Source organism: Etheostoma cragini, chromosome 8 (assembly GCF_013103735.1).
Source record: "Etheostoma cragini isolate CJK2018 chromosome 8, CSU_Ecrag_1.0, whole genome shotgun sequence".
Classification (NCBI taxonomy): domain Eukaryota; kingdom Metazoa; phylum Chordata; class Actinopteri; order Perciformes; family Percidae; genus Etheostoma; species Etheostoma cragini.
In genome coordinates this window covers 23,427,876-23,442,531 of record NC_048414.1, presented here as the reverse complement: position 1 = coordinate 23,442,531, position 14,656 = coordinate 23,427,876, and the positions used below count along the sequence as shown (strand labels likewise).

Genomic DNA, 14,656 nt, shown 5'->3' with positions numbered 1-14,656 from the left:
TTTGGAAAATGGCTGCAATGAAACAAAGAGTGAAAAATTTAAAGGGGTCTGAATACTTTCCGTACCCACTGTAGATTCTCAGAAATGACCCTGCCGAGTGGAGTAACCTTGAAAAGTGTGCCTGACATTTCACAACACATATTTTACTGCACTGTTTCTTTATCTTTCTCTGTCTGTTCTTTTCACACTCACATATCCTTCTGTTTCTTCTTCCTTTGTAAACATTATCTCTTTACCCTATTTTCACTATATCCGCTACCATCTCTCCCTCTCTTTCGCTGTCCGCTGACAGCATTACTTAACAAATGGCAATCTTTCATTTTGTGTGAGCAGCTCAGTTCAGTTTAATGAAGACTTTGGCGGCGGACAGCGCTTGTCGTATGGCGTGAGCCTCTCATCAGTCTGTTAGAGATACATGGTGGCTTTCTTCACATCCATTTGGAACAGTGATAGAGTAAAAGAGCAAGAAAGAGAATACAAAACAGGGTCCAACCATTTCTTTTAAGTAACTGTGCGCAAGACCTGCCTGCAACACCAAGTTATCCACACTTATTTTCCTTGTCTGCACTATCAAACTGAAGCTTCTCCTCTTGTCTAATTTTAACTCAGAGCAACAGCGAACATCAGCTTGATGCACGAGATATGCTATATTCCCCCCTCCAGCTATATTGATTTAGATTCATAGTGGAAGCGTACCACATAGCTACATGCAAAGAAACGTACTACTGAGTAAGTACATTTCAAAAATAAAAAATAACTTGAACACACATTGAATACCTTAGTAATAACAAATGGAATGCCTTTACAGTTGCTGATTCCACCTACATTGTAATCCAGATGGAAGCCGGCTATTTGTTGCTTTCACACCTATACAAGAAGGCTCAGATGGAGTAAAAGCCATTTTGAATAATATTTCAGCTGCATAGCAGACATACTGAGTGATGAAGTTAGCCGGTCTCTGCAAAATCCCTCTTTTATGCTTAAATACAGACGCAGACCTAATATAAACCATTGATGGAGTCTATTGTTTTGCTTTAGTCTGGTCAGTATTCAAATGACACCTGGCATTAAGGTTTACACACAGAATGCACTGTGATCATACACTGCAGTCGGATCATCCAGACCACATCTAAAGGTTTGCTGGCTCGCATTGTGATCATATGTCAAATCTAAATGCAATAAGTACCGGGTGACTACATTTTTAGGGGAAAAAACAACTTGCTGCTAGCTTAAAGAAAGCCAAACAAAAGCTATGAGTAGCAGCAGTAGTTAGCAAGTCTTCCTTACAAAAAGTGATTTAAAAATGAATGATGCCCTTCCATGGCATTGCTTCCATTGACCAGGGATGTGCTAAAGTTCACAAGTCTGCCAGCCACCTAATTTGAACATTGAGATCTAACTAAAATGTCATGATGCCATCATAGCAGCCCTTTCCTCTCCCTGTTTGTGTGCACTGTTTTTTTCCCTGTTTATTATTCCTCATGTTTCTCCCTCCTGGTCTGTCTCTGAGTTATGGGCGTGGCTTAGTTTGCAGGCTGCATCAGGTAAAGCTCGTTCCTTAATCATACCCCAGCAGTACTTAAGGCCAGCTCTGTTATCCACGCATTGCCAGATTGTACTAGCGTGGTACAGTTGTAACTCCGTTGGGTTTAGAACATTAGCAGCTGAGCTGGGGTGGGATGACAGGGCTTTACAAAGCATCTTCTTCAAGGGTCTCCATGAAAATGTCAAGGACAGTTTAGTGGGTTGGTCTGAATTAAAGAATCTTTTGCACTTAACCTCTCTAGCCATTCAAATTGACAATCGTTTAAGAGAGAGACAAAAAAGAGCAACTTCACCTACCTTAGCTAACCTGCCTACAACCAGTCCGGCTCCTCAGGTTGCTATCAGTTCATCATCATCTACTTGTGTTAACTCGGCTCCCATGCTTCCCAAGGAGGATCCCATGCAACTGGCACGTAATTGGCTTACCCCCGTTGAAAGAAGCCGGTGGTTCAAGGAGAGACTCTGATAGTATGGGAAGAATGATCACCAACTGTCCGAACCGTTTAAACTCCCAAATCTCCCCAGCCAAGGACAGAGTTCTGGTGGGTTGATCTGTAGTTCCCAATGTACCCCGTAAATGCATAAACATAAATGCTGTACTGTGTGTAAATGGTAAGGAGATGTCTCTTCACGCTCTACTCAATTCAGGCTCTGACGCTAACCTTGTTGATTCAAAATTAGTCAACCAAAACAAGATTCCTCTAACCTTACTTGAGACCCCTAGTGGTTAGAGCCCTCAATGGAGAAGTATTAGCTTGGGTCGCCATAAAACCTGCCCTTGGTGTTAAGTAGCAACCATGAACAACTCAGCTTCCAAGTTATGCCCTCAGCTAATGCCCCCATTGTTTTTGTTCTTCCTTGGTTACAGTTCCACAACCCTGTTATTGACTGGGCCGCTGGTAAGATTACCAGCTGGAGCTCTTGTCATTCCACTTGTCTCAAGCTCAAACTAAGTGCATTAACACACCCACATTGCAACCACCAGAACCACCTGACTTGTCTACTGTTGCTTGTGTCTATCATGACCTGGCAGAGGCTTTCAGTAAAGAAAAGGCTTTATCTTTATCACCTCAAGACCTTTTGACTGCCCCATTGACCGGGTGCCTGGAGCTCCTCTTCCCACCAGTATGTTGTACAACCTCTTTGCCCCAGAACGCAAAGCTATGGAGCAGTACATTTGTGAGCCTCTCAAGTCTGGCATTATTTGTCCCTCCTTGTGTCCCGTGGGTGCTCGATTTTTCTTTGTGTCAAAAAAACATAAACCTCTCAGGCCTTGTACTGATTTTCGTGACTTAAAAAACATCACTGTAAAGAATTAATTTCCCCTGCCTCTGATTAATTCTGATTTTTAGCCCCTGGTTGGGGCTCCTGTTTTCACGAAGCTGGACCTGCGTAATGCCATAACACCTGGTCAGAATCAAGGAGGGAGAAGAATGGAAGACAGCTTTCAACACTCCACTCGGCCACTTTGAATATCTGGTCATGCCATTCAATCTCACCAACACTTCCACTGGGTTCCAGGCTGTGGTCGATGATGTTCTCCGAGATCTCCTCAACCGGTTAGTCTTCGTTTACCAAGACAACATACTCATCTTCTCCAAAACTATGAAGGACCACAATCAACATTTTAAAATGTCATAAGTAAAGTGGGAATTCTTGAGTTCTGGCAAAAAAAACTAAAAAAAAAAAAAACATTTGGTAAAGGCCGCAGTGACTTTGACCTCTGGCCTGCAAAATGTAATCTTTTCATCCTTGAGTCCATGTAGAGATTTGTGGCAAATTTGAAGAAATTCCCCCAAAGGGGTCCTGAGATATCATGTTCACAAGAATGGGATTGATGGAGAGACCTAAAGATTACCTCGTGGCGCAACAGTAGCGCGTCTGACTCCAGATCCGAAGCTTGCGTGTTCAAATAACATTGACGTCAATTGTAGGGGGTTAAGTAGCTCAGTCAGGGAGTTGGGTTGGAAAACCGGAGGGTTGATGATTCAAGTCCACATACAGACCAAAGTATGGTGGTGGACTGGGGAGTTGGAGAGGTGCCAGTTCACCTCCTGGGCACTGCCAAGGTGCTCTTGAGCAAAGCACTGAACCCTAACTGCTCGGTGCGCCTTTCCATGGGCAGCCCCCCCACTCTGACATCTCTCATATTAGTGCATGTATAGGTACTGAGCATGTGTGTGTAATTCAGGCCTGTGTGTAATAACAACAGAGTGTAAATTGTAATTTCCCCTTGTGGGATTAATAAAGTATACATTATAATTAAATTGGGTTGGGAGTCTATGCAGGGTTCCTGCTGAGCCACTGTTCATTTTAGCAGATAAAACAACTAGTTTGAAAGAGAAAGGAACTGGCAGAGAGGCAGTCTAGGCTGCTGACAAAAACTTTAGTCACTTTTTATGGATGCTACAAAATAAAAATAGGTATTAAGGGTTAGAGCTTCCATTCTGCTAGTCATGTTTATGAGCCCTGGTTAAAAAAATGGCTTCTTCTGGCTGGCAGATTTAAGCTTATTTGCCTGTTTTTACGACCTAGCTTCTTCTGGTTAATTCAGCTGATCAATTTAAATCTTAAATGTACATGTGTATTTTTACCCCTATGGTTGTTCACCTTTCCTCTGCCTCCTCCTCTCTCCTCCTGTTGATCTCCCGTAGCCAATGAGGATGGAGGAAAAAGTCATGTTGACAGGACACATGCCACATGCACAACTTTACCCAGCAACAGCAGGCAGCACATAGGCAGCACACAGAAATAAGCAGCCAACACAACAGTTGTCCATGAGTGACTACCAGTCAGTCCGTCAGTCAGTCAAAATCAGCAAACACTGCAATTAGTTATTCATTCAGTAATGCAATAAGTAGTTCAGTCAGTCAGTAATCCACCAAACCATTGTCTAGTGAATACCTGGTGGTGGTTGCTGCCCTCCTTTCGATACGACGTCTAAACAGGGAAAAAGTCGGAGGGACATGTCAGGAAGGGGTAAATATAAAAACAGAATAGAATAGGAAACAACAAGATAGGATAGGATTGAATAGTATAGAAAGAAGCAAAAAAAATGTACCTGCGGTGACAGGGACGCTGATATTGTTTTCACCTGTGTGTTTTGCATCATCGCAAAATGTGTCTCTGGAGACATCTAATGTAGCAGAAACTACTTAAGTGAGTAATTTGCCTTCTGGGGGGGTTGTTGGTGGTTGTTGGACCAAAACCAACAACCGGTTAGTGTTTTTCAATACTGAAAAATCTATCATGACGGAACCCATTGGTTCCTACTGAAAAACGTGTCACACACAAAAAATAATTTAATTTCTTCAAAAAGGTTCAGTGATTTACTAAAACAGCTTGGGCAGGCACTTACTGTAGGTTTTAGCAAACATTACTCAAACCGGAGTAAATTGTGCCTTTGCTGGGGACTGCTCTGGTAGTATTTATAACAACCAGCCGGCGGTCATATTTCAATTTTAGATTTCAGTTACAGTTATGGAAAGATTGTAACAGGTGACTGTACGGCCCTGAGCTGTGCTGGCCTGGCTCTGATATCCACAGAGGTCACACTTTCTGACGGCGGCTACTTGTCAGATTTGGTGACCTCTGAAGTACTGGCTCTGTGATGACTGAATATGACGAACACTGTGTCCAGATTAGTATGAAGCAATGCCATAAGCACCCCAAACAACATTTTGAAGTTTAACTCCTTTTCTAAGCTGTTACAGTGAGGTCACACTGAGTCAATTACCCAATGTGCTGGTCCACTGAATGTTTAGTTAGTTTATTTTCTTTATAGTAGAATATGATTATTTTTAGGTAGGTTATTACAAATGTACCTTGTGCTGTCACAAAGAAATTGTACCTTAATCTATTTTATTTACCTTAAGATAAACATATGTATATATGTATGCCTGAGGTGGTTAACATGGTCACCAGCGGTTTACTCTTTCTCCTTAGGAAGCAACAACAAGCCACAAATAATCATACAGCTTGCACCTTTGGATGTAATATATTAATGTTTATGCCATTTGTGTAGAAGCTCTTCCTCGCCCTCAATTGTCTACCACGTACAGGGAGACCATGTGCAACAGTGCCCTCTGTGGTCACAGTTCTTGATGGGTCACAGCTTTTTAGTCTCCTTTCTCTACAGTGGCCGACAGGGGCATACACCTTGTCACTTAAGAAAAAACATTCAAATAGAACAAAAAATAAGGAAATTAAGAAAAAGGAGACGCAACGAAAATTTGTTTCATCTTTGCTCATTAAATGGTTTCCTTTACTTAACGACGGAAAGATGGAGGTGATACGGTCGCATCGTGTAGGCCCGGAGCGCGACACTGGATCCCGCACCCTGATCTGCAAGATGCTACGCTACACGGACTGGGACCGCATTCTGAAGGCAGCCAGAGGCCATCGGATAGAGGCCGGAGGCAAAGACATGTGCTTTGCCGCTGACTACAGCAACTACACCTTCAAACAACGCCGCTCATTTTCCCAAACCATGGAAACAGCGAGGAAACAAGGTTTCATGCCATTCCGGATTTATCCGTCTAAACTAAAGCTGTCCCGTGGGTCTAAAGTGCATCTTTTTGAGACCCAGGCAGATGTTGAGGATTCCTTGGTGCTCAGACCCGGCCGAAGGCCTAACGAAGGGATATGATGTCTGGTTCCCAGAGCTACTAACACAGGATTGTTAGATAAGTAAAGCGTTATCCTGTACAGACACGACACACCTCAGGGCATCTCTAAGGTAACTTATCTGACAAACAAGGGAGGATGTGTGTTTGTGGGTTTCTTTACTATATTATTTGCTTTACGTGAAGTAAACTCAAGAATCTTGTATAAGTATGGATAACTAATTTGATGGATAATTTTCTTTCTTTACTGTGGCCAATTTCTACTGTTCTTTTTCCTTTGATATTGGATTGGATACACAGAATAATGATTAAGGGGGTGGGCCTTTGTAACGGTGTGATAGCCGGCTTTCTCAGTTCAGGTGACTAAATAGTGGGTGTTTTGTCTTTGGTCTTTGCCACTTTGTTTTGTAATTTGACATTTATTTTCTCTTATTTATTTTTATACTTTAATTTTTCTTTTTTCTTTTTCTGGCGACATGGACACATTGTGAGAAATACTACTATTTCCTTCGCTTCTTACCTTAACCGATCAAGGCTGAGCAAGATTACTGCACTTGAGATTGAAGTACAAACGCTAGAACAGGCTCAGCAACAGGATGGCTCAACAGATGACAGTAAAAATAAAATCAATAAAGCCAGAATGGAGTTGAACAACATTTTGAGATTACGAGCTGAATTCCAAATTCAAAGGGCTAGAAGGAACTATTATTTCAATGGCTCAAGACAAAGTCATCTGCTCTCTCTTTCTCTGCAAAAATGTGTACTCTAATAAAAGTACTCTAATATTACAGATATCAGTTCAGAGCAAAAATTGTTAACCACTCCCAAAGATATTAATGTTGCTTTCCAAAAATGTTACGAAAATCTATACAAATTGGAAGTATAATTGGATAAAACTAAATGTGACACTTTTAACAAGACTTAGAACTCCCTAGTCTTACACAAGATGATGCACACTGTCTTGGGGAGCAAACTACCCTGACTGAGTTAAGAGGTGCTAAAAAAGGTAAATCCCCGGGTTGGGATGGAATTCCTCCTGAATTTTACCTTACCTTTTGGGAAGAGTAGGGGCAATACTTTTTAGCCACGATTCATAAAGCTGTTGAAGTTGGTGCTTTTTTTAATGACAGGAATGCCGCCTTGATAGTAGTATTACCCAAACCTAATAAGGACTGAACTAAATGCTCGAACTATAGACAATTATCTATCCTTAATGCCGAAATAAAAGTTTTCGCCCGTATACTGGCCTTGCGATTAGAGCGTCATATAACGACGTTAATTAAAAGTGACCAGACTATGTATTAGTTTTATTAAGCTACTTTACAGCAATCAATCTGCGATGATAAACACAACCGGCATTATATCAAATAAATTCGAGTTATCACTGTCATGCCGACAGGGTTGCCCATTAAGTCCTTTTCTTTTTATACTGTCATTAGAGCCCCTTGCACAGAAAATTCGCCAACACCCGATAATTTCCCCCGTAACTTTCAATAACACTACACACTCCATATCGCTGTATGCTGATGATATATTATTATATTTTGACAGGGCAGCCATATTGTTACCGCACATTTTGGATACTTTTCAGGAATTTAGCTCTCTGTCTGGGTATAAAATGAATTGGTCTAAAGCGGCGCTCCTCCATTTAAATCTGGTTTTGAGCTGCCCTTACCACCCCCAACTGATTACTGGAAGAGGATCCACTGCTTGGTTTCTAAATTTATCTGGGGTGGGAAAGGGCCACGGGTGAAACTAACAACAATTCAACAACGTAAAACAGAAGATGGCCTATTTTTGGTCATTTATATTAAGACCACTCACAGATTGGCTCAACACCAACTCTGACCCCGGTTGGAAACCCATAGAACAGGACCTAACATCACCACATAGACTGGAGGATCTGATTTACTCCACTGTTCCTTTAAAACAGGCTAAGCTGCGGCTTGGACCCATAATGAGTTTTATCTTATTAACGTGGCTCACTGTTGAGAAAGAAAATAGGATCTCATGTAAATGGCACCGGAATAGCCCACTCTTTAACAACTATTCTCTACTCACAGGGGGTTTCTTTCGCATCCCCGGTATGAAGCTCTAGAGGTATACATGTTCTAGCCGATGTATGTAATGAAAATGGGCTCCGTAAGTTTTAATGATCTGAGACGGTCTTACCAATTGCCTGGAACATCTTTATTTCTGTATTTTCAACTACGTTCATCTATGAAAGCATATGGAGTACCATGGGATTCTCGTCCTACTATCCACCCTTTGCACCCTTTGCATTGTACACAGTAGCAGTCAAAACAGAGGGGCGGTCTCCAGAATACATTCTTATGTTTGGGATGCCTCTTATAAAACTCTCCCTATTTTACGTGTGTGGGCCAATGACCTACAACGATACAATGAAAGTGACTCACTGGACTGGGATACCATTTGGTCCTCGATCGGCCTGGCTTCTAAGAACCCAAATCATCAACAGATCCATTTCAACTATATTTATAGGACCTAACTCACTCCCAGGAAAAGCTTTCTTATGAAACGCTTAACTTCTCCAATCTGTACCCTCTGTTCAGATGGCTGTATAGGTTCAAACATGCATATGTACTGGGGCGCAATTCTTTTTTTTTTTTTTTTTTTTTAGTATTTTAAATTTTTTTAAACTTTTTTTTGATTGTTGTCTAAGGTCAATTGTGTATTTAGTTTGTTTTCGATGATGATAAGCCGACAGTGTAGTCGGGGGGACATGTGACTGAATTGATGATTGGAAAAAATAAAAAGTTGTTCCAATTTATAATTACTTACTTCTATATATTTATGTATATACATAAACATTCATATCAAATCTGTTTTGGAGTCTTTTGGCTTCTGGATTTGTTTTCTGTAGTAAGCTGAGACGTGGCTATGGTATTGTGTTGTCTGTATCTCACCTAGATGTGTTTACAGCAGTGTATTTGAATAATTTTAGAGATGCATGACTTAGATAGAAATTCTAGTCTCTATAACTCTGTGTCAGTGAGGCCTAGAATCACCTTGACACACACAAAAAACAAACACTTGAGTGTTACCTTTCTAATGATATCAGGCACACATGTGCTATCACAACAATGCGTTCCTTAACTCCTCAACTAATTAGAATACCATGCACTTAATTTATTGTATGTGTTTTTCTTTTATATTGTTATTGTCTTTGTATGTTGTTGAATGAATGCTGTATTGATCATCTACATGTTTTTGATACAGAGGTTAGCAGTACTTTGCAGTGAACTGGTACTTATTGTTCAAACTCACTTATACTGTACTTGTTTAGTCAGGTCTTGTTTTGATTTCAAAGTCCCCTGACATGGTGCTCTTTGGATGCTTTTAAATAGACCTTAGAGGTCCCCTAATACCACACCTGAAGTGTCTTTCCCTAAATTCAGCCTTGGTGCAGAATTGTAGCCACAAGAGCCAGTCCCACAATGAGCTTTCCTTAGTATGTGCCATTTGTGTGTCTGTAGCTTTTGAGGAGGAAAAAGGGGGCAAACTGGACACTGTGGGTGTGGCCTTGATCAACTGCCAATTTGCTCGTTTAAAAGCCATGATGTATCACTCTCATGGGTGGGCCACATTCTCTGGATGGGCAAAGCACAAAAAGGGGGGGTAACCGTGCCCATTATGACCTCATAAAGAGCAAAATTCCAGATCGGACCATCTGAGCTTATATTTTCTTAAAGGAAAAGCAGGATACCCAGGGCTCGTTTCACACCTATCACCATTTCTAGCCAATGGGGGACCATAGGCAGACTGGGGAAAGTCATATTAATGTTAAAATACCTCATAAAGTGGAATTTTCATGCCATGGGACCTTTAACGCAAACTGAGGAGGCAGGTGTGCAAAACATTCTGAGTTGAAAGTCAGATTCTCTTTATACCACAAAGGCTTAGTTGTATTTGTTTTACATCTGTATTCCTTTAGTTAATATTATTATCACTATTAAAATTTCTTCCAGAAAATGTTCTAGGTGCGCACTTCATGCGCCCTCATTAAAGGGTGCTCCATCCCAAAGTCCTGGGCTGATTTTTTTGTCCCAGTACATCCCTGGAAGGCAGGACAGCATTTGTGGGATTGACTCAAAATTGAATTAGATTGCACATGTTCATGGTACTATAAAGTAACATGTCGGACATTGCAACAGCGTGGCCCATTAGTATGTTTTGACAATGGAGCTCTATGGCACATAGGAAAAAGATAAGGCTTTAGAATCCCAAAATCTAGATCACTTCATGTTTGGTTTTGGTCTTGGTCTTTTCATGAGATTTGATGATAATTAGTACAATGTAGAATATCACCATTCTTTAATGAGACTATAATCACACCTCAGAGAAGCCAAAGTGAAACACACGTTTCATAGAAACTGTCTATTTAAAAAATATGTAGTTTATTGGTACGGAGCCCCCGAGGAGACATGGAGGGAAAAACAAAAATCAAGTATAAAAATAAATAATAATATTTCCAAAAAAACATGTATTAGTGATAAACACTTTTGTGAGATCTTGACTGTTTTGCAAGATCTCGAGTTTTATTTGCGAGATCTTGACTTTGGCATGAAGGGAATTTTTTTTTAATAAAACACAATTTAAATTAAAAAAACATGTACTGGAACAATCACTTTTGCGAGGCCTTGACTTTCTTTGCGAGATATTGATTGATAGAGTTTTATTTACAAGTTCTTGCAAATCCAACACACAATATGGCTAACCTAGCTAGCTAGCAAGTAGCACGACATGATTACATCTTCTTGGTTGTCTAAACACATCCATTTATTTTGATAAGCATTACTAATTAATACATGCTAAAGTGAAGTGTTATAATGGAAATTGTTGTTGACTGTTGATGTCAATGAATGCAGGCTAACCTTAGTAGCTAAGTAGTATCTAAGTTAAGGTGAACAGATTTCTCAGACAAAATCCAGGGACATTTTCAACTCTTCTTTTTCTTAGCTGCAACATGTTCTTTGAACTGCGTGGCAAAAGAGTTGATTGCAATATATGATCTCAACGCTAGATTGGTGAAACTTACACAATGTAGCTTTAAAGTGTGAATCTATCAGAGAACAAAAGACTCACACAGCTCTGTTTAGAATGTCTGAGAAAAATACCAGATAACGACGAGGACTGCTCAAAGCCACTGTTGTACAAAGACAACCAATGTAATTTTCCCCAGTCAATTCCCTGTAAAGTCTATCCATTGTTAACATTTTTCAGATAAAATCATTGACATTGTCAAACCCACTGCCAGTGTGGTCTAGAGATAACGCTATAGCTTGCTAAGCCAATAGTGGTCAGCTGGCGTTAAACATCCTAACAGATTATCTTGCTTGTAGTAGAGCTAGCTCAGCTAACCCCCACGGTCACAAAATCATTGCCATTCAAGTTATAGGAAGTGTTCAAAGCTGGTGGCCAATGATGATGATGATGGTCAAACCTTTTAAGTCATCTTTGATCTGAAGAAAAAATTATTCTTTGTATCAGGTTATTTTTAACATAAAGGAGATTCCTTTACTGTGTATCAAACGTTTACGTAAACAGCTTGACCTGAATAAGACCTTAACCAGAGTTTCATCAATAATCAGGTTATTCTGAGCATTTGTAACCAATAACAATGTTATTCTCACTGGAGTGGAAGTCTAATCTTGATATCAAATATGAAACACACTTGAAGATTATGGAATTCAAAACAAACCGGAGCCACGTCAAAAGCCTCTACAGAACAAATGATGCTGACCGGCTTATTGCTTGTTTACCATTTCACTGACTGAAGTGACACACACATCTGTTGTTCGTGGCTTCATCACCTGCACTGTGTCCAAGAGAACAATCTGAACTGATTAAACTAGCAGGTGGCTATCTATTTAAAAAATGCTCATTTAAAATGATTGATTTTTATTTAACCTCAAATGAGTTGATGTCAAGTCAGCACTATTATTGTAAAAGGGCCAACATTACCCGAAGGTTCACTTCCAGTACACTGAGCCCTGTCCATTTTCTCTCGTCCGATTAGTCTTCAAAGCATGCATGATAAGCAATGACCACGGGCTAGTGGCTATTTAAACAAATAATCCTTTAGCATGATTAGCGCCAGCATATTTCCACAAGTAAATGTATGAATTAAGGGTTTATTTTAACCAAACCAGGGTGGTGGTTGTTGTAACAGTGAAAAGACTAACTAAGACTGTTTTAAAACAGTTTGTTAGTTTTTTTCCCACCTTTGAATGAAGTGTGTTTTAGGATGATGAAATTACTTTTTATTTAAATTAAGTCTGGATGTTTTAACAAAAGCAAGTATGGAGCTATATCATGTTTTTTAAAGGATCTTACGCTACAAAAAGATCAACCTCTGTAGGGATCCTTTACATAAATAATGTCAGATACTTAGAATAATAATCTTAGCATGTCAGTTGCAAAACAAGTGGATGTAAATTAAAGGTGTGCAATTGCTCATTAACATTACATTGCAGCAAGTTTTGCCGCTGCAACAGTCTCTCTTAATACTGGATCCGTTTCAAAAAGTGTTGTCTCCATCAGTCACTTAGACACAGAAATATGGGAAAATAGGGGGGTTTGCTGCGTTATGTCTCACTCATTCCGAACCACGTTATGTAATCTTTGTTCAAATTTAACTGTAGAATTGGATTTTGGGACATGTGAAGCAGTACTCTTTTGGGGTAACAATTTACTCCCTAAGAGTGAGACAACAGCTTATTATTATTTATATTAGAAGAAAGAAAGAAGAACGAAGAGAAAAAGGAGATGCAAAGGAACATCGGGCAGCGCACAAAAGCAGGAGAAAGGGATAAAGTTGGACGACTAAGTTTGACAGTCTTACCTTGGAGCGGGTTTTGAAGGTCCTGAAGGCGCCAGCTTTAAAGATGACCCTGTTCCTCTTACACAGAATGAAGGACACCATACCGATCACCACCATCAACAGGAAGAGTGGTGTTAGAACAGCCATGATCCACAGGTTGCTGGGCGGCGTCTTTACCACAGCTACAAACATACAAATGTTCTTCCTTAGTATTTGATTGTGTATGCAATCATTCCCAAGCAGTTTAGCCGCTAAATGACCCTTGTTACGCCTCAGTGATTGCCAAGCACATACTTTGCAGGACCAAGACAAGCAGAAAAAACACACCAACAGATCAGCATTTGTACACACTTGAAAGGATAGTTTAACATTTTGGAAAATATGTTTTCTTGCAGAGCATTAGATGGAGTTGGTTGGCGGGTGAGCCAGAGGTTATCTTAGCTTAGCATAAGATCTTAAATGGGACATATTATGGCCCTTTTCAGGTTCATACTTGTATTTTGGGTTTCTACTAGAAAATGAATATATACCTGTATTGACCCTCTGTCTGTTTGCTCTGTTTTTTAGCACCTGTCTCTTTAAGCCCCCTTTCCAAAAAAATACCAGTGTGTTATGACGGTCAGTGTTAGAGAGTTTTACACATCTGCACCGTCATTGCAGCCAGGGAACAACTGTAATGGCACTGTAGTGACACTTTTTACCTATATGGATCGAGCAGTATGATACTTTCACAGTATATATATATATAGTACCATGACTGGCTTTGTAAATAAAAAAGACATGGAAAGAAAGAAAAATAATAAAATAAAACACCTCTCTAGACTTGAAATCCATCCAGAAATGTGCTTTAAAAGTACAACATAAAACAACTTGCCTGAACCTGAAGTTTTTCACTGGAATACTATATCTTCCCAATAACATATTTCTTTGAGCTCCCCTATCACAGAACAGTGTGCAAAAGGAATGTGTTTTCATTTTAAGGACTATTACAGCTTTTCTCCTCTGAGCATGTTAAGGCAAACAAAATACATTTTACTGAAACACTTCAGTTGTACTGTTCATAGCCAGAGCGTTGTTAGGAGGAGCTGTGTAGGGCGCTAACGGTTATAAGTATCTCACTATTTTATTGATTATCGATTCTGGGAAAATGTGAGGGAGGTAAGGTGAGAGGGAACACTTTTGTCAGCAGTTTCTGAAAAAAAACTAAAATCTGATAAGAGTACAGAGTGTATATTTAGATTTTGCAACTTCAATTAACTATGCATTATGGGTGGCAGTAGCTCAGTCAGTAGGGAGTTGGGTTTGGAACTGGAGAGTCACTGGTTCAAGTCCCCATACCAACCAAAGTATAGTGGTGGCTAACTGGTACCTGGAGAGGTGCCAGTTCACCTCCTGGGCACTGCAAACGTGCAAGGCACTAAACCCCCTACTGCTCAGGGTGCTTTTCTATGGGCAGCCCCCTCACTCTGATATCTCTCCATTTAGTGCATGTGTGTGTAATTCAGGCTTGTGTGTAATAACAACAGAGTGTAAATTGTAAATTCCCCTTGTGAAATCAATAAAGTATAGATTATTATTCATTTAGAAACATTAGAAAAAAATTATAAATAAGAGTTGGACTTATATCATTGGAATTAAAAGA

At 40.0% G+C, this 14,656-nt stretch overlaps 1 protein-coding gene across 2 annotated transcripts in view; it reads right to left on the bottom strand.

The window, feature by feature from the left end:
- kiaa1549la (KIAA1549-like a) overlaps positions 1 to 14,656 on the bottom strand; it is a 220,819-nt gene that overhangs the window by 113,639 nt on the left and 92,524 nt on the right. The window contains exons 11-12 of one of the 2 annotated variants that reach the window (XM_034878301.1): positions 13,036 to 13,196; positions 4,450 to 4,485 (exon numbers count right to left, since the gene is read on the bottom strand). In XM_034878301.1, the coding sequence (XP_034734192.1) occupies positions 4,450 to 4,485; positions 13,036 to 13,196 (197 nt within the window). The remainder of the gene's footprint in view (positions 1 to 4,449; positions 4,486 to 13,035; positions 13,197 to 14,656) is intronic. The other variant, XM_034878302.1, reaches the window with a different exon arrangement.